Raw genomic sequence first — 20705 nt, 5'->3', positions numbered from 1 at the left:
TCTTGTAGGAAGCCTTGTTCAAAAGTTCCTGATGTATTCAGCAATAAGTTACTTGCAGTTTGTGTGACAGGATAATATTTTGAAGGAGTGTGATTGCTTCTGTTGACTAAGTATGTGTGTAGCAGATGGATAGCCCAAGAATTTTTGCTGCTCATTCTCTCCTCTATTGAAGTAGCAGCTTTGAATAATATAATGATGGTTTCTTTTGAGATACATCTGCTCTGGAATACACAGTACTGTCTTCTTGAGTTGTAAAACTGACTGGTTTGTAACTAAGGCAAGCTTCTAGGCTTTGCCCTTCCAAAACATGGAAATTGTTTTTAAAAACAACTGTTTTTTAATAATCCAAATTACCTCCAACTGCTTTTAGGCTCATGAAATTACTTTGTTTGGCTCTATAGCTCTTCAAGATTTTATTTTAATGCTTTTACCTAATTAACCTAAATTTAGATGTTATTTTAAGCCATCCATTCCTCAAATATACTACTACTCTTTTAGTTTTATTTTCCTTTTCTGATTTTGCCTAGAACAAGGAAAAGCTATTACTGTTTTAAGGAATTGATAAGAGCTACTCATCAGAAGGGCTCACTGAAGAAGTGCTGATATCATTTACATTTTGGATAAGTCCAGTGACAAATAATGATGCTGACTGTGGTCTGAAGTAATCCAAGAATCATTGAGGAAAAAATAAACTATATAAAAATACAGAATTTCAGTAATTCTGCATGGAAGTTCTTAATTGTTATTTCTTTGAGGGAAATTTTTCAGTAATTTATTGTACCCTGCCTCATTTTTCTATGGCATCATATATAGTAGATATCCTCTACTTTTCTGTTTTGTTGGAGTGGTGAGCATGGTGTTCTAATTTAGTCTCAAGAAAACAGCTGAATGCTTGAAGGTGATTTTATGGGGTTTAGTTTTTCTCTTTGACACTGTTTTCTAAAACTCTTCAGGAGATGCTTAATTTTTCTTACATGTTCCTGTATTTCCTTGGTCTTGCCTAAAGTGCTAAGTTGTCTTTGCTTCTAGTTTTTTGAAAGGCAATTTCATCACTGCATCTGTTTCCCCTAGCTGTCTGGCCAGGCTAAATTTCATGTAGGGGCATTTGAAAAAAGCTTATTTATATCTCAGAGTCTTCAACAGAATTGTCTTGGAGACCTGTAGATTCATACAAATCTCTGGTGCTTTTCAGGTGTTATAAGCTAACAGAGTTGAGGAGAGGAAGCACACCATTTTTCTGACCCTTGAAAGGAGAGCATAGCTCTGTAATGGTTCCCCCCACCTAATCGGGTAGGACTCTTTCTCTTTTCTATTTCTTGAAACTCTTTTTTTCCTTCCCTCTAATTTTGTGACTTCATTTACTTGATAAGAATTTTACAAAGCCATTTTTAATTCCCTCCTGCTCATGACTGAGTTAATTTGAAAAGATACACAATGTATGTTTTTATGGTTTTTTTAAAAAATCACATTTTATGTGGGAAGGAGTTAGGTTCACCCAAGATACTTTAACACTGAGGACGCACACAGAGATCTGTCAAGTCAGGATACGTAGTTAAAAGTTCCCTCTGTAGGAATTTGTACCAGTTAGACCCAATTAACTACTTTATATCAAATACAGAAAGAAAATGGATGTTCTTTACAGAATTGCAAACCTGAGTAAAAGATGCTTGTTTCTGTTGTCTGTACTGTTTTCTATGAAAATGAGCTTTTAGAAAAGAAGCCTTTGAAAATTCCTGTTAACAGGAGTCTGGAGAATAGGTAATGATCTTTTACAACCAAATAGTTCTTCCTTCAATTGTCTTTTTTGAAGTCTCGTTTTTACTCTATAATTCCCAACGACCAAATGATAGCTATACAAACTGGTTTTTACTTTTTTCTGCTGCATCTGAACTAGTTTCATCCACGCAGTTACTGTGTGCTAGAAACATTTTGAATAAACCTGTGATCTGAAAGTGATTGTGTTTTAGTTTCCATTTTTATTTGGAGCTCCTTAGAATTGAATTTATAGAAGTAAAGAAGGAATTTGGCTGGTGTTGTAGTGTGTGACCAGATCAGAGTGAGCACTGGTGTGCTGAAAGTTTAATGTAAGGGTAAAGATTTGGAGGGGAATAAAGGCTTACCTTTTTTTCAAAACTTCAGTCATGAAAGAAATGTGTAATTCAGTCTTTCAATATTGGTCTGTACCAGTTAGAAAAATTTGTGAGCATCATCAAGGTGGTATTTGGAATTTTGCACAGTGGCCATTAGACTTTGGCCTAACATCCTACACCTCCCAAGGAGGAGAAATGCAGCATGTAACACTTGTTATAAAAAGCTTTTTTGTTTTGGGATGAATCTGTTTCTCCTGTGTTGAGTCCTCCTCTTAGTTCTCTGATAAATGCTGAAGTCTGGGGATTTTGTTGGATAGCTGTGGGAGAAGGACAGTGTAGAAGACTGTTTCCATGCTTCTACTTTAAGTAAAATTTTAGTGAGATTTTTAATACATGTAATTGATTTTTCCCTTCCAGCCAATGGCTTATTGATGCAGAAATAGTATCCTGACTAATCCAATATGGAATAATGTACATCAGTTCATGTGACTTTTAAGAAGTGCATTCCATGTAAAGATATTGGAGTTGTTTTTAAAAAACTGAAGTGTGCAGTGAGGTGGACTTGGCTGATAGTTTATTCATATTACTGAATGTTTTTTGGAGATAAGCCTTACCCGGAACTCTTGCAAGAAAGACTGAAGTCCTTATGCAGATAAGAAACTGGGCAAGATAAAAAACAAACATCAAGATTTAGTAGCCAGCTTCTCTAATGGAGGAAGATTGGTGTTAGGATTCTGCTGGCATCCTGGTGATATTCAGCTGTTTGAACAGCCTGGAAGAAAATGTAAGTGCTGAGATGAAGCAGTTTCCTTGATGATACTGAGATAATTGAGGTATTACAGATGTAGCCAAAGTGTGAACCATTAGAGAAAAAATAGTGAGAGACTGAATGGGTGTTAAAATATATTAAATTCAGTATAGACAAGTGCAGTGTGATACAGTTTTATGGTGGAAAGAAAATTCATCCTAGTCTTATATATATAATAACTGAGTTGGAAGTGATCATCCTTGGTCAGTGGGATCTCAGGGCTAATAGTGAATGTTCTGTGTGAGTGGCCAGTTAATGTTAACAAACACAGGACAGAAGTGTGGCAAAGGGAAGAATGGAGAGCTCAATACACAGCAGTTAAAATCCATGGTTTCTTCTTCTCTCAAGTAGTATGAGTTACTCTTATTTTCTCCCTTCTCTCATCCTGAGAAAGGGTGTAGTGGAACTGGAAAATGGCTACAGAAGGACAACATTGATTAGAGAGATGGAATGTTTGTCTTTAAGGATTGGTTCAAAAAGAGTCTCTCCAATCTCAAGATATGTGAGAAGTATGTAGGAGAAGGAGAGGGTTCCCTTTTTTGCTTCCAAAACAAGAACAAAAGGGTTTCAAGTCAGTTGAAAAGTCAAAACTAAAGAGTATTTCTTCACATACTTGTGAGCCTGTGAAATGTCTCACAACAGGATGTTGCAGTGCTAAAACTCAGGTCAACAGCAACCAGAGTTCATGAGTGAGAAACACCTGTGGTGTTTCTACTATTAAATTCCCATCACTGGACTTCTTGAGCCAGAGAGACTTTGGGATTAGTAACTTTGTTCTTGCCCTTTTTCAAGTGCCATTCTCTTTCTGGATATCATCAGAGAAAAGACAGTGACAGAGAGGGGATTTTTGATCTTATCTGGTATGGTTCAGATCTTCGTATGGAAATGTATTTGATGTCTAAGTTAGCAAAGATGAATTCATTAAATTAAGGTAGGAGAGTACTTCTGCAGGCAGTGTTAAATTCAGGATTCTGCTCAAACCTTGGCCAGCTTCAAAGCTAATCTGAGTTGCTCAGAGTCCTGCCAAGTTCTGAAAGTTTTTGAGGGTGGAGATTCTGTCACCTTCCTGGGCTGCTGTTCCAGTGCTTGCCAAGTCTTCTGATTGAAATATTTTTTTTATGTCCAGCTGGAATTTTCTTTAGTGACAGTTGTCAGCTCAGCCTCCTTTTTTGCTCAGTAACTCCGGAAGATCTGGCTGGCTCTTATCTGTGACCTTCACCTTTCGGTGGTAGAAAGCTTCTATCAGATTGTGCCGCTTCCAGCTCCCCGTAGCCTTCCCTTCTGCAGCGGAACAAGCCTGCCCCTTTCAGCTTCTCTTGGACTTTTTTTTTATCCTCCAGCCCGCTCACTGTCATGGTGGCAGCCTTCTGGACTCTCTCCAGCTTGTCAGCATCTCTTTTTCAGTGGGAGGAGGGAGTGACCTGAAAACCAGACTCAGTATTCCAGATGAGTCTGCATGAGAGCTGAGCATAAACAATCACTCCTCTCAACCCACTGCCTTTAGTCTTGCTAATGCAGCCTGGGATGGGGTTAACCTTCATTGCCATGAGAGCCTGTTGCTGATTCATGTCCCACCTGCTGTCCCTCAGGACCTCTGCATCTTTTCTTGCAGTGGTGGTCCTAGCCAGTTATTCCACAACCAGTGCTAAAGGCTGGAGTGATTTTGTGCCAGCTATTGGGTCCTGGTGTTTGCCTTGATGATGTTTCATAAAGTTCTTAGTATTTTTCTCCAGTTTGTCATTTTTTCTGAATGGCAGCTCTGACACCCATTTATCAAGCACTCCACCAGTTTGCTCTCTGTGAGCCTTCTGACTGTGTGTTCTATAGTGCAGATGGTTGAAGATGACACGTTTGTTGGAGTTGACCTGGTGAGACAAAGCAGTACTTGTAATTGGCCATCAAAAGGTTTGGAACCACTGACCATTATTCTTAGAGCCTGACTAGTCAGTCCCTAACCCATCTTGTATTCAGCCTTTGAGTCCATGTCTGCTGTTTGGCCACAAGTGAGACAATGTCAAAAACCTCACTGCTATTGGCATGAAAGGCTACCAGTTGCTCCTGCTATTCAGAGGCAGTTCATCACTGAAAGCAAACAGTGCTGTCAGGCTTGGTCTGTGTATGACAAGTCTGGGCTGGTTGTTCCTAGTCACCTTTATAAGATTGGAAATGGTTGGGGTATTTTGTTGGGGGCTTTTTCCATGTAAATTTCACACGAACTGAGATGAGGCCCCAAACTCAGTTGCTCATACATCATCAGGAAGGCTTAGGAGAAGACCTTGCCAGTAAAGACAGAGAAGGCATTTAGAAAGGAGACCTTGTTGTCCTTGGTAGTTGGGTCACAAACTCAATTCTGTAGATGCTTTTCATATTCCTTAAGCTGCTGGTGTCTGTAAGGCCCTGGTAATTGCAATTACTTATTTGAAGTCTAGTTGAATTAAGTGGATGTATCTGCTGGTTCTGATGGTAATGAGAGCTGCATTTCTGGCTGTAACTCAGAAGGCTTTTGTAGCTGGACAGCTACAACACTTCTGCAAAGATCAATTTTGTTTTGTTATGTTGTACTCTATCCCAAGCAGAGAGCCCTTCAGCAGTGTCTGTATTGAATTTGTTTGCAAACCCCAGGTGCTCAGTCAGACTGCATCTGTTGTAGAAGCTACAAGTGTGTGCAGCAGGCTGAAACCTCGCCACATTCTCAAAATGCCATTTAGCTGTTTGATAGAATTCAAGGTGCTACAGTGAGCATAAGTCCAGTCTGGATGTCTGACTTCCAACAACATAAATGCCATTGTGGTAGCAAAGTTTTTTAAGCTTTGATCACTATAATTAATAAACTTCTATGAGGGGAAAATGGTCTGCATTCTCCTTTTCCCTTTTCATATTGTTAAAGGCTATATAGATGGTATGCTCTTATCACAAGTTTTCTAAAAGCATTTTTCTGTGAGTCTGTAGAGATAAGCAAGAGCTGAGGTGGGAGTGTTTCTATATAGTCAGCAGCTGTTTCTTCTATATATTCAATTTATGGAGAGAGTACAAAGTGTGCACACGTAGATACATTTAGAAAACCTTGAGAAGAAAAATTAATCTCCGTAAAATCTTGATAATGAGTGTAAAAGCAATATGCATTGTAGGACACTGTGTAAAGGATTAGCTGGTTTAGAATCACAGAAGGGTTTACTTTGAAGGGAACTCGGAGATAATTTCATTCCAGCTTCCTTGCCATGTCCAATAGACCAGGTTGCTGAAAGCCCCATCCAGCCTGGCCTCGAACACTTCCAGGGATGGGTCATCCATGGCTTCTCTGGATAACCTGTGTCAGGGCCTTACCACCTCACAGTAGAGAATGTCTTCCTCATATCTCATCTAACCCTGCCTCTGCCAATAGGAAGCCATTCCCCTTGTCCTGTCACTCCATGCCCTTGTGAAAAGTCCCTCTCCAGTTCTCTTGTAGCTCCATTCGGTACTGGAAGGTGCCATAAGGTCCTCCCAGAGCCTTCTGTTCTGCAGGCAGGACACCCCCAGCTGTCTCAGCCTCCTTCCACAGCAGAGGGGCTCCAGCCCTCTGATCACCTTTGTGACCTCCTCTGGACTTGCTCCAGCAGGATCAGATCTCTTGTTTTGAGCTGGGTGCAGCATTGCAGGTGGGGCTTCAGAAGAGCAGAGTAGAGGGGCAAGATTGCCTCCCTTCACCAGCTGCTCACACTTGTTTTGATGCACCCCTGTATGCAGGTGGATTAATATTATTTATATTTCTTTAAATATTTATTTGCAGGCTGATAATTAACACTTGAGAAGTATATACAGTTGGCAAAACATCAGGTTGCAACATATGCAAGCATTTAATACTGGCTGGGGTTTTTTTTGTATTTTTAATGTGTTTTCAAAAAACTCAAGAAAATGGAATCGCTTAGTAAGTGAATGGCTTGATGAAAAATTTATTTTTATGAAAATATATTTAAATTCACTCTGCTTAAGGATATTTCAAGTTACATTTGATATGGCTTATGAAAAGAAAGATTGCCCAATTTGAATAGTTTTAGCCACTTCATGATTTGAGAACTCTGCCTTGCTTTGGTACCTTATTTGCATTCATGGCCAGGAAGAGGACTGTGTTTGGGCGGAAGGCCAGGTAGTAAACTTCACAGTTGAGTTCTCAAGAGTACACTTAAAAACTCCCCCTGACATCCTTAGCTCTGCAGTTTTCTACTCCTTGCTCTCAACTGAGCGATCAACGTGTAGCTCTCCTGGCAGTCCTTCGGCCTCTTCCACCAGTTCAAGCTTGTACACCCAGAATAATCTTCTTTAAGTCTTGTCTCCACTGTTGGAGGTTGTTGGAGCATGTTCTGGGACAGCACACCACTTTTTTGGCTTTCTGAAAACAGTGTGAAGTATCTCCTGAAATAAAGAACATATTTGTACCAGGTTAATCAGTTGTCTCTGCTTTTTTGTTAGCATTTAGCTCCTGGAAACAATCACGCTACAGCTGCAGAAGCCTCCAGCCAAGCAGACTTTCCTTCACATAACAGCAAAATTTTGATATTGGAAAAACTTGTGTTACTGGAATTTTACCCCTCGTGTAGGTTGATCTAACTTCAGTCAAATTCCTTTTCACTAGGTTTAAGTTTGACCTGGTTTAGTACATGCTTAGATTGAATAATGTGTCTGCACTGTGGAAGCTGGTGAACAAAAGGAGCAGAATCTATTTAGTGCCACTGGATTTAAATGTGCTGCCCACTAATATTTTACAACTCTCCTTTGTGTCCTCTTGTATGTTCACCGTATGAGCCGACTGGGTGTGGTTCTTCAAGCTCTAACGAGTAGGACAAGTTGGTATTGTGCTTGTACAGAGCATGTTCTGGTCAGTACTTGCTGCTGTCTTTCAAATTTTCTACAAGCTGATTTATTATTTTTTCCTTAAGGTAATGCTTCCCTAGGCTGACTTCTGTAGGTCACTCTTGTCTCAAAATAATGACTGTGTAGTCCAGGTTTGGTCACAGAATGGTTCTGGCAGGAAAGATTCCAAGTCTCTAATAGGTTTATGGCAATTAATGAGATACAAATCTTGCATCTGTCTCTTAGTCTGAAAACATTGGTGTTCACAGTGTTCTAACAATGGTGCCTGAAAATCAAAGTGAACAATGATTAAAAATTTTTAGAATTGCATTGTCCAGAACACTTTCTTATATGTTCTCCTTCCATTAACTTTCATTATTGGTGGAAAAAAAGTGATCCTGTTGGTACAGTGCCTGTAACTTTTGAAGGGTTCTGCAGTAAAGCAAGCCAATGCTGGGGAGCTGGGTCTTTTGGTTCTTTGGAGCTGCAGGAGTAATAAAAGAACCAGCAGATCAAGATGCAAATTCAAGATAAAATCCTGCTTTGTAAGGAGTGTAGCAGTTGCACTTCTACATTTTGGCATTCTTAGACTCTGTCCCTGTAAAGTAAGTGTAAAAGCTGTACCTAGATATGATTCACAAATATTCTCATGAAAACTGTTGGCTCTATAATAAGAAACAAGTGCCTGTGCAAATTATGAAAATCTCTGGTGAAGTGTAATTACTGTCAGCTTCAGTTATGCAAATAATTTCATTGTACCTTTAATTTCCCTTGTTATGACACACTAAATTATGTTTCACAATATGTTTACTTTTATTTACTTTCAGAGTATATAGTGGAAACATTTCAACTCATAGTCTCTTCCACAGAAAACATTCAGGTTGTTTTTATGGTAGGGGAAACAAAATATAAAAGAAGATTCAAAAACCTATTGCACCTAGACATTCTAAATGATATATAGTGTTACCAGCTGAAATTGAAAGTTCAATTGTTCTAAATGTCATATGAACACGAACTGTGCCAGAACTCTGCATGCTGAAGAGACAGAGCACAGGAAATGGGTGCTGTTACTGCTCCTGAGTGCAGATAAGGAACTAGGGAAAAGGGAGATGAAATATTTTTTCCCAACTGACTTAGATCTGTGTCCAGCTGACTGCTCAAAATTTAACAAAAGCACTTTCTGTACTAAAAAAGGTACCTCAAATTAATAGTAGCTTATGAAAGTATTTATTGATGCAGATTTTCAATGTGGCATGGAAAGCTGATTAGCAGAATACTTACAGAAATATTTTTTGGTGAACAGTAAGAAAGATCCAATGGGGAAAAAAGAAGGGAAGAAGTTGTCTTAATGCTGTCTGGCATCAGGTCTTAGAGCTGGAGATAAGTTTCCAGGTTCAAAAGCATGAGATGTCAAAATAATGGCCTCCTAGAACATCCATTTTATCTGTGGGTGTCTAAAATATTTCATATTTTTTGTGTAAATGGAAAAAAGGAATGAGGGTGTGAGGTGGAAGTTTGTTATGTAGGCAACTAAGTAGGTGTTGAAGCCTATTATTTGTCATGGTTTATGTGGCATGAGTTTTGGGTGGGTGTACCGCTGGGATTTTAGGGCAAAATGTTTAAGGAAAAAAATTGTTTTGGCTTGGTGCCTTCTGTGGTAGAGTCTTGTCCTGTCTTTTGTTTAGGTCTTAGTTTGAGATACCAGGAGCCATTATTAAATAGATCACTCTTGACAGGAGGAGCCCTTTCATATCTTATCAGGATTGTCCTTGTCTTTTATTACTACTACAAAGAAGCACAACCTCTCGTAGGTGATGCAAAGTCTTGGAAAGCAAATGCTTTGGCTCATCTTCCTTCCTCTGAACCAAACTGTTCTCTGATGGAGAATTGCAGTGGTGCTGTGGGAACCTCTTTGCTAATAGAACCCAGAAGGGCTGTGGCCCCTGGGGATACTTCCTTGCATGCAGATCATTAGAAGGAGGAAAACTGAGATCTTGATATAATTGATTAGAAGTTATATGCTTGAAAGATTTGTAATCAAACATATATGTGATATGTACCAAACAGAGCACTGATTTGTGCTTCCTGTTTTACCTTTAACATGGATAATCTGATTGCTATCTAAATTATGCCTTTGATTAATGGAAAAGCAATCAAGATTATCATAACTACCTGAAAGAACTTCTCGTGGACTTGTTAAAGATTAAAGATATGGCTGAATTAAATGTATAGCACTGGAATGTTTTTTTAAATTCCTGGTTTTGTGAAGTAATAGGACTTTCTGTCTAAATTGCTTTTGCTGCCACTGTAGTGGAAGCAGCTTAACACTTCCTGTAAGCTTTCCCCAAATCATTCCCCAGGCTGTAGACAGATGCCATCCATGTGTCCTTAATGGCCATCAGTAGCAGTTTTGATTCAACTGTTCCACAAAGAGAGGACAGGAGACCTTCAAGACTGGCAATCTCTTAACTCACGAATGGAGCATTAGAGGAAATGAACCAGCTTAGTCATACATTGTAGGCTTTTATCACTAAAAGAAAATTTACATGGGGTTTCTCTTGGCATTCCTTATAGTCCTTGTATATACAGAATATATTTTACTTTTTAGTATTACTTCCTAAAAAGTAGTCTTTCACGGGTAGAGGTATGTAGGAGATTTGTTGGATTTCCTGAATAACTGTTGATGTACATGTATAAATTTTTCAGTAGCCAATATTCATTATACATGCTTCCTCTCAAAGGTAACTTTCTCTTTTCTAATGAATTTGTGAAGGGAAGAAATGTAAAATTAGAAAGTCATGGTCTGAAGGTGATCTCTTAGTTGTGGTTTAATTTGTAGCTTTCCTTTTGTAGGTACAAATTTGTCTTCATATTCTGTTGTCCCTGGATTGTTTCCATCAGTGCTTCCTACAGCCAAAGCAGGATAGGTGAGCCTGGTATCAGAGAAGACATTGCAGCATTTTTCCTGTTGGTTTTTCATAATCTTTGAAGTGTGAGCTCCTTGCTGAGAGAACTTCAATAAGTGTTTTAGTATGGGAACTCAAGTTCAGTCAATGACCTCTAGTCCCCTGGAACCAGTGTGCTCTTTGGGCTGCATCAGTCTTTCTAAGCTCTAGAGGACCTGACTTTTTAAATACAGAAATTCTAATGGCTTGCTGTTTCTCCTTCAGGTGCCATATGAAACACTGAACAAACGATTTCGAGCTGCGCAGAAGAACATTGATCGGGAGACCAGCCACGTGACCATGGTGGTGGCGGAGCTGGAGAAGACGCTGAGCAGTTGTCCTGCTGTGGACTCGGTTGTCAGTCTCCTGGATGGAGTCGTTGAAAAACTCAGCGTTCTGAAACGCAAGGTGGGTGCTGTTCTGCTTTCATTGCAGTGCTGTTTGCTTGGATTTTCTTTTCAGGATACCAGGCATTACTGAATCTTTAAAAGCCTTGGAATGCCCAGTGAAACTTTGCTTCACTGTGCTTACGAAACACAATTTGATGGTCCTTGTCTAAGTATAACAAACTTCTGTTGAGAGGTAAAATTGATAGATATTTGTAGTTCTGAAAAGGACTTTCTTTGCTAACACAAAAGAAATAGTAGCAAAATTAATTGATTTGTATCAATTCCTGCTTGTCTAATGAAAAGGTTTGTGTAATGGAATTAATTGATCACTGGAATAGCAAAACAGGTAGAAGATGAAGCTGAAAAATGGGAAACCCCCAGTGCAGGATTAGTTGTATGCAGTGTTGAGACTTCTCTGCAGAAGAAAATGCAAGTTGTCCTGGACTGTTACTTGAAAATTTTTTATAAGCACTGAACTTGAAATTTGAAAGATTCCTAGGGAATATTAAGAGCCTTTTAAACAAAATTTGGCAGGATAACCTGCTTCTAGCTGTTAAGCTTGAACAAAATACAACCAGCCTTTCATGCCTTTACCACATCTTAGAAAAAGACGTATATGTTCTCAGAAAAAGAAGTATAAGCCATCCTTATTTTGGATGGGAATATTACTCATCCCTAGAGTCATCAGAGCACTTACTTGAAACAAGTCTTGCAGAAAAATGGAAATAGCTCTGTCGCCTGACTTGAGAGCAGTGCTTCTCAAAAATAAATAGATGAAACATAGGAGAGTCATTTCATTTAAACTTAAATGAAATAACCAACAGATATAAATCTTGAGAGAGTGCTATGTGAAGCACCAAAATACCTTGGAGGTTTGTAACATGAAAATAACGCTGTCATGTGTGTTGATCTGGGGTTTTCTGCTTGAACAAGTTAGCTAGGTGTTGAAAAGCTGTTCTGCAAAAGACTTGATAAATTAATTGCTCTTTTCATCCTTGGATTGTGAGACTTAAAGAGGTCTTAAAGGATATGTTTTCTTCACTTCTCTGTTACTTACAGAAAAATAGGAGCTATTTCTGGACGAGGTGTTGTATGTTGCTGGTAGGTGTGTAGTAATGATGTAGAGGAGTAAAAGTTATTTACTTGTTAAAGCTTTGCTGACTGTGGGGGTGTGTCTGAAGGCATTGCTGAGTGTTTTGGGTGCAAAGCTCCATGTTAGTTTAATTGCTCATTTGTTTTTGACTGCTTGAAAGACTCTGGGGAATCTCATAACTACTCAGAAAGAACAAAAGGCCAAAAAAAAATATTTAACAGTAGAAGTCCTCTGAAATACAAAGGTCTTGTTTCTGCTCCAAACCCTCAACTCCCAACTGTCTTTATAATCTCTGCCCCGAGCAAAATGGTTGTTTTCTTTAGAGCCTTTGGACCCATGTGGGTTCTCTGTTGCCTCCTGTGTTTAGACAAGGATCTCATGAGCTGCTGAGATGGCCATAATAGAATTAGATGGTTCCTTTATTTAACACCTTACTCACTCTTGAAAGAGAGCTTTAAAACACAGCAGGTTTCTTAGGTTCTGAAAATGATCCTGGGGAAACCTAGGCCTTTGTGTTTTCCCTTTTGTATCCTGTTTAATATGCTTGTTCCCTCAAGTTCTGTTAACATCCAACAGGGCAAGTCTAGATAGACTTGCTTCAGAGAGTTTTGAAAAGAATCTGCAGCTTTCTGAACATACTAGAAGGATCAAAAAACCAGCAAGAGCTGTATGGGTCCAGACACAAAGCCATATACGAAGAGCCCTTTGGAAGCAGAAAGGGTCTAATAACCTTTATGCCTGGCTGCCTCGAGTTCTTAGTTGTATTCAGAATATTTCTCAAGGTTTCTTCACATCTGATAATACTGCAGATATCTAAAAAGTGAAGGTGTGTTTTGTCTTGAGTTAGTGCTTGCCTGCTGAAGAGGAGGAGACCCAGTTTATAACTCAAACAAAATACTTGTCTCCAAAGTATGTTACAAAATAAAGCTGAAGTCAGCAGCACAAGTAACTCAGACTTCAGTAGTAAAAATAACTTATGCTACAGATGTTTACATGGATGTTATCAAGAGACTCTCATACACTGACGAGTGTTTTAGATACTTGAATTTGGTATCAAGGACCAGATCAGAGTCAGGCTTAACGGGGGGGGGGCGGGGGGGCAGCAGAAACTTTCCTTGCAAAGCTCGGTGAGCTTTCATTGCAAGTTTTCTCTCATTTATTTCACTTTGCTTTTCAAATACTGATCCTTCCAGAAGAAGTCTGTCTATGGGCAGGCGTGTTAAATGCGATTAGAGCCAGCCTGTGTTTCCAGAGCTGGAGCTGCACCATATATGATAGTACAGTGTGAGTTCTGGGAAGGTCGCTGTGTCAGCATGGAGTGCAGCGTGGGCTGCCAAAAGCCTGCCAGGTTCTGCCTCTACCTTCCAGCTGCCAGAGCTGTGCAGTCATTCAAACAGAAGCCAGCAAGTTTAAAGTCGCCACAGGGCAGCCTAACTTGCAATTGCATCACCAGGGATATATTGCAGATGGGAAAGGTACTAACCATCCTCTGCTGGTTTGCCTTTACCTTAGCAGGCGTATAAAAGTTCTGCCAGTTTTCTGGAGTTCTGTAGCCTGACATGGCCCAGTGTTGTCACATGCTGTGTACTGAGTCAGCTGGCTTGGAATGATGGCTCTAAGGTTGAAGGAAAGCAACTGAGCTGAGTGTTTTGGTTTTAATTAAAAATATTGTGGCAATACCTTGGGGGACTGGTGTGGGTTTTTTTGCTGAGTATGCCAATATGTTGGTTTAAAATCATCAATCTAGTTCCTATGGACAAATGTGTTTTCCTAAGTAAAGCTCCTTAAGAAGGGATGCACGTTCCCACGGTAGCAGAGTTATATAAAATAATACCAGTTTAACAAAACTGATGATTTTGAAAAACTGCTTTCAGATCCTTGAATTACAGGTGCCAAGAGGCCAACTGTTTGTATAATTTCCATTATTGCATGACTGATGAAAATGGCTCCAGTGTATTAGAAGTAATGTGGGTTTACTCTGCATCACTCCTCAGTAGAACTAATCCAGCAGGACAGCTGCTGGAGGAAGGAGCCATGCATAGGTTAGAGGTGGAAATTTTGCTTTTCAACTGTTTGGGTCAGATGACTGCAAACCTTCACAAAGCTTTTTGCAGGCTATTACAGCAGTTGCTGGCATAGTTGATACATTTCTGGTTTTGGATAAACTGCAAATTAAGCAGAAAAATATATATATTCATAATGTCAAATAGATCAAAACGTACTTCTGTGCAAGAATATCTCAGAACTAGACCAGCCATGCAGAAGCTTACACACTGCAATAGGCAATATTTCTAAACAAAAGAAACACTACTGGGAGTAGCTGTATAAGTTATAAAGAATGCTAACAAACAATTACTGTGTTTTGCTTTAAAAGGAGACTAAAAATGTGTAGCTCTTACTGTTAGCTTTTACTTTTCAGGCCGTGGAGTCAATCCAGGCTGAAGATGAAAGTGCGAAACTCTGCAAGCGCAGGATCGAGCATCTGAAGGAGCACAGCAGCGACCAGCCAGCTGCTGCCAACATGTGGAAGAAGAAACGCATGGATCGTATGATGGTGGAACATCTCCTCCGCTGTGGCTACTACAACACTGCTGTAAAACTGGCCAGACAAAGTGGGATTGAGGTGGGTGCCAGCGTGGACCAACTTGCTAACAAAATGGTAGTAGAGAGGGAGTTGGAAAATGAGAACAAGCTGCCTTAGCCTTCTAGCAGTTATTTTTATGTATCGGTGTGCCTTCCTGGCTAATGTTTATCTGTTAATCTTTTTAGGCTTCAGTTTGTTCTCCTTATTTGGCATAAATTGTGCTTTAATGTATTAAATAAGTCAAAATTGAAGGCATCATTTTTAGTCACAAATTAAATGCTTTTAGATAAACACCTTTCTCTATTAAAACAGATTAATTCTCAAATGTCATGCAAAATTTCTTGTTAGAGGCCTTTAGGCTGCTGATTAAGCAGGTGGTGGAGCTTCCCATCTGTCTAGGCCTGCTCAGCTGATACGTGTAGGTGACCAGACTGAGCAGAACAGCATTTACTGATTGCAGGAACAACTGTTCTGTTGTATCATCCTGCTGTTTAATGCACTGAGAGGAAGGCTGGCTTTTACTTGGGAAAAGAAATTTTGATACAACTTGGTTTATTTAGTAGCCATTATATCTTGCATGATCCTAAGAATATTTTGCTGGTTTGCTTGTTTCACCATTTTGTGATTGTTGCTTTCCTTTTCACTGGTTAGCTAATTGGTTTTGCTTGGGCTCACAGTGGGTTATGAAGTGTTTGGAGTTTGTGTACTTTGGTGTAGCTATTTTATGCAGGCCAGTGAATCCTGATTGTGGCCCTCTGACAGCCATGAGGACATAAACTGATTTTTTAAGAATTTGCTCTTTGTCTAGAGAAATAATGTTTTGCAGATTTTAGGTAGCCTTTGCTATTTGATCCTGAGTGATCCCTGAATCTTCTTTTGATATTCCAGAAGGTATGCAACTCTTCCATTTAAAATCTTACTCTTGTAAAGATGCTGAAAGTTGAATTCTCTTACATGGCTTATGTACTTTGACTTTCCTAAGTGGAATAGTTGAACACATCTCTCTCTCATTTTGTTGGGGAAAAAGATTTTTTTTTTACTGATGTCAAATCAGAGCTTATGTACTTGCTCTTTGTCATGTAACAGGGACCTATTTGTCATGTGTCTCTTATTCCTTGGCTGCTTTACTGTCTAATCCTGTTCAGCCAGCAGCAATTTCAGTAAATGCCTAATAGGAAATAGCATGTAGAGGTGAATAGAAGTGAGAGAGGAAGTGAGTTACAAAGTATTAATAGGAAATAGTCCTGAAAAAATCAACTGAAGAGACTGTTGTGCCTCATAGTGATACAGCCTGTGCATGTGAGTCAAAAATACCCAAGGCAATTGGCTGGGATAACTGCAGCTTGACTGGTCAGCAGCTCTCCCACTTCTGGTAGATGTTTCCCTCTGTTTTGAGCAGGAGCTCATCTCTGCTGAATCATCACGTTGCTGTACCTACTGGGTCTGCTGAAAAAGCACTATGGAAATATTTTCACTTTCCTAGCAAGCTCTATTACGCCTGATTAAGTAATGCTCAGCTTTGGGTTGGACATGAGCATGGAAGTCTTCATGACATACTGCAAGATCCTGTGGTAAAAGCATCATGCTTAAAGCTTTTCATTGTTTGTTGAATAAAAAAATTTTATGTTAAAAAGCAAGTTTTAAATAAGATTATTTACCTACTGCCTGCAAGCCTAACTCTTTTAATTTACATAACCTCAGAGTAACTCCAATAACACAGAACATAGTTGCATGTTGAATGCACTGAGGCTATTTTTCTTCTAGTTTGCTCAAATTATGCATTTTAGTCAGGGTTACCATTGGTTTTGGATTAATGGAGATAAGGATTCCTTCAGTTTCCCTGCTTTGTACTTGGTGTGACTGTGGGTTACCATTGGTTTTGGATTAATGGAGATAAGGATTCCTTGCTTCCTTTCCCTGCTTTGTACTTGGTCTGACTGCATGGCAATCTTCTTTGTGAAGAGCTTTTACAGAGTACGATACTGGGACTTGTTTGTTACCCAGAATTTGTGGGTTTGTTGGTTTAGTAGGACAGCAGCTTTGTTTCTTTTTGTTCCTTTCTTGCTAAAGGATGTGAGTGTTGATATGTTCTCTAATGCTTACTAATGTAACTTTGCTGTAGAGACTACAAAATACCATGTTATTCTCTCATCCCAAGTAATCTTTGTTTACTGTGGTCTCACCTGACATTTTGATTAATGTCCTCACCACCACTCTTGTCTTGATTTTGTTACCACTGGGTAGACATTATACCCTAAGTAAGAACCTGAAAACAAGTACTGTTATTGTTCAGCTTGTGCAGCAGCTGGACGTGAGGCTGGTGGACAAGTTAAGCATGGCCCAGCAATGTACTCTTGTGGCAAAGACAATTCAGCAGCACTCTGGGTTGCACTGGGATTTATGCATTTATGCACTGGGATTTCAGCAGCAGCAGGAAGGAGGTCATCCAGCCTCTCTACTCAACACTGGTTTTAGACCCAGCTGGAGTGCTGTACCCAGTTCTGGGCTCTCCATCATACACAAGGACTTGTGGAGTCTCCCTGTACTTGGAGATGCTCAAAACCAGACTGGAATGGGAAAGATCCCAAGTAACCTGTTAGAGGTGATCCTGCTTTGAGCAGGGAGACTACACAAGTTGCAGAGGTCTGAACCTCAACCATTCTGTGATTCTGTTCCTCTGATTGTGGGGCAAATGGCTGAGGTGCCCTTTGCTGCTCTTTGGGAAGGCTGAAGGAAGCAGCTTTTTCCAGTTCAATTGTAGCTTGGGGATCCCAGGTTAAACACTTTCCAGTAGCTGTTAGACCAGTCTTGGGAGCAAGTCTCAGCCTGCCTGATTTAAGTTTCTTGTGTGGCTCCTGAATATGAAGAGACCTGCAGAGCTGCCAAGGTGCTTCAATGGGTGAAGCAGGTCAGAAAGGATTCTGCTTCAGTGACCAAAGGAAACCATTAAATCATCCCTATGTTTGAGCAAACTATCTGCTGTGTGCTGTTGGCAAAGATTAACTGTGTGCCACAGTGTACAGTTCTAGTCATTTTTGATGGTCTGTGACAAATTTTAGGCTATTTTCTAAATTAATTACCTCCATAGGAATGATAGGCTATAAAATCTTGTAATAGAAGATAAGTGCTTAAAAACCATGACTATAAACTAGGAAGCAAACAGAATGGAAAGCAATGCTGGATGTAAAAATACACAGAGTATCAAAGCTAAGAATGTGATCAAGTAAGGAATAACTTTGGGCATAAGGCATTTATACAGCATGAAGTTATGGCAATATAAGAAATAAATTCCAAACATTAAATATTTGTTATATGTCTTTAAAGAAACATATTTGTTATATATCTTTACTTTCCCAAGCACTACTTTTCTTTAAACCAGAATATGAGTAAGATTAAAATAAAAGCTGACAGTCAAAGAGAGAAATGTTTGTGCCAAGATAAATACAGGGTGGAGGGGATTCTATTGTGGACTTTTTTCTTGATGTCTTCTGGCTCCATAATGATGTGCAAAACAGTTTGGATTGAAGATACAAACTAGATGTTATGGGTTTTTTTGTTACATATGAATAAAACTCATCAGTATGGGCTTATTAGAATAAATAGAATCAAAATAAGGTCATTATGGCAGTGTAATGCCACATCAATATAAAAAATTACTATTTTCCTCTGCAGATTCATATTTTCAGCTAGCTGGCAAGGTTGTCTGTTAACTTCAACTTTGTTATTTCGTGTTCTGCTATACTGCTATCTCATTTCTGTGCCATTATTTGATATGCAAATCTAGTTTAGGAAGAGTGATGTTCCAGTGGGAAGTTGGTTTCTGTTTGTAGACAAATTTTATAATTAAGCTATGTATGTGGTACTTAGTCTACTGTTTCTGGAGATGGTGGGGTTTAAAATTGTATTTGTTTTTCCAGCGCTTTCCTTAATAGGCTAGGAAGAAAAAATTAACATGTAAAGTGTCTTTACATTCTATGCTTCATTATGTATTGCTGTAGTGATTTTTGCCTGTAGGATTGAACAAACTCAGATTCTGAAGCTTCCAGTCTCCCTTATCATATGCTGTAAATCCTCTTTCCATCTTTGCTTAGCTTATTTTAGTAAAAGAATGTATCTCCTTGCCTTACTGCTCAAGCTGTACAAAAGGCAATGTTTTTTCTGTGAAGGATAGCATAAATTCAACCTAATTCTTAGTGTGTTGGGGCAGGGAGCAAATTATTCAAAAATCTGTAATTCACTGAGGAACAGAAGAGTTACTGCACCCTTGGGCAGGGTGGACAGTGACACTGTCATGTGGGCAGTTAAATGCTCGATTTGAAAAAACTCTTAAATAGATTAGAACTTGTTAATTTGACCTTAAATCAGGGATCGTATATATCAATTAAAATTCTGCCAATTAATGTTCTTAGATCAGTAACTAAGTACATGCATCAGCCCTCAAGAAACTTGACTTGCCCTTTGCATTCATACCACAGTGTGCTTTTTGCATTTGAGAACTGGGGGATGGGGAGAAATGAGTATTCCATTGACTTGGGGAGTTTTGTCTAGACATATGACCATTGTCAACAATGATTGGTATTATAAGGGCTTCTTGACACTTCAAGTATTGACAATTGACACAGTCCCAAAAAGATAGTAATTTTCTTGAAGTGGGAGTTCAGGTCTCCAGTTATTGTCAATGATTTCCTTCCTGAGCTGAGCTTCTACATCTGTGGTAATAGTTATTCACTGGAGAATATCAAAATAGAGCAGATACTGAAAAGCCATTCTAAAAGTATTTGTCTTTCAAAGTAGTAATTACATTTCTTTTTAAAAAATTAATTTTGTTTAAATAAGGAGTAGTAGTCGCTGGAAAAACTGATTGTCTTCCATTCTTCTCTCCCTCCTGTTTGGTGCAGTTAGTCTTTTTTACTGCATCTTTGCAGCTTCAGTTTTTGTAAAACTGTCTTTGGTGGGATTAGCCCAACTAGAAAAGATACCCGCTACAAATTCAAGTGTGTTCCGCTCTCTTAATTTTGTTACAGAGAGCTGTGAAATCTTATTTGATGTCCTGTGGTGTAAGAAAAACTTGAATTCTTAAAGTCAAGCTTCATGGCTTTTGACCAAGTATCTGATCTCTTCTTTTTCCTATTCTGTATCAGTGTTCCTTTTTTCAACCCCAAAGCGGAATGTTCTTTCCTTGCTTTAGAAAAGTGTTCCTCAGCACTGTGATATGGATCCTTCAGCTGACACCTCAGTAGAATACTGCTGAAGGATTTCTGTCTGCTACAGGGCAAAATCTTCCTGAAGCTGCTATTTTTGAAGTAATCCATTCCCTGAATAACTGTTTCTACTTGATAACTCTCTCAGAAAATGGGAGATGGAAAATAACCTGCACATTTGAGAATCACAAAAAGGAGCAGTGTTAAACTCAAAAAATTCAGTTAAAAGCTGAACGAACTAATTTTAAAACAATCATACAGATGTACCTTTAGAAATCCTCCTTGTTAAGATGCATAGTCTAAGAATGGCTTGTAGGCAAACACACACATATGTATTAAAGTAATTAATCAGAACACATTTATATTCATAACAATTCAATTTCAGATAGGTAAATAATATTCATCATAATGCTTGAATGTATTATTTACTTTGCTGTCATGCAGAACATAGCCAAGCTGACTTTCCAGATGCAGGCTGAATGGTAGAAGGTGTCTTTTGCCAGGAGCTATTTGTGTCCCTCTCCTGTGACTTGCTGTTCCCACACTAGAGATGTTACAGGAAAACCATGTATGAAGGAACTCCTAAACTGGCATAACTGATTTAAAGGTGCCAGGATTTTAGCTTGTGCTGCTTGGAGTTACCTGCAGTACCAGGCTATAGAGAGCTGCTTGGAAACTCCTTTAAATGTGTTTTGGCTGTACCTAGCGTAGGCATGGCAACTTTGAGTAGATTGGTATAATGAATGTCTGGGTGTGTTCATCTGA

At 39.1% G+C, this 20705-nt stretch overlaps 1 protein-coding gene across 5 annotated transcripts in view; it reads left to right on the top strand.

Moving 5' to 3' along the window:
• The window catches only part of MAEA (macrophage erythroblast attacher, E3 ubiquitin ligase), a 48986-nt gene that overhangs the window by 6591 nt on the left and 21690 nt on the right, over positions 1–20705 (top strand). For 3 of the 5 annotated variants that reach the window (XM_041402654.1, XM_041402650.1, XM_041402655.1), the window contains exons 2-3: positions 10899–11081; positions 14575–14778. In XM_041402654.1, coding sequence (XP_041258588.1) covers positions 10974–11081; positions 14575–14778 — 312 coding nt within the window. In that variant the 5' untranslated portion in view covers positions 10899–10973. Of the gene's footprint in view, positions 1–1192; positions 1291–2720; positions 2875–10898; positions 11082–14574; positions 14779–20705 lie in introns of those variants that run through there. The other 2 variants (XM_041402653.1, XM_041402651.1) reach the window with 2 other exon arrangements.

Source organism: Onychostruthus taczanowskii, unplaced genomic scaffold (genome assembly GCF_017590055.1).
Source record: "Onychostruthus taczanowskii isolate IOZ18803 unplaced genomic scaffold, ASM1759005v1 scaffold2, whole genome shotgun sequence".
Lineage (NCBI taxonomy): Eukaryota > Metazoa > Chordata > Aves > Passeriformes > Passeridae > Onychostruthus > Onychostruthus taczanowskii.
Note: the sequence above shows the minus strand (reverse complement) of the source record. Positions and strands in the feature narration are given on the sequence as shown.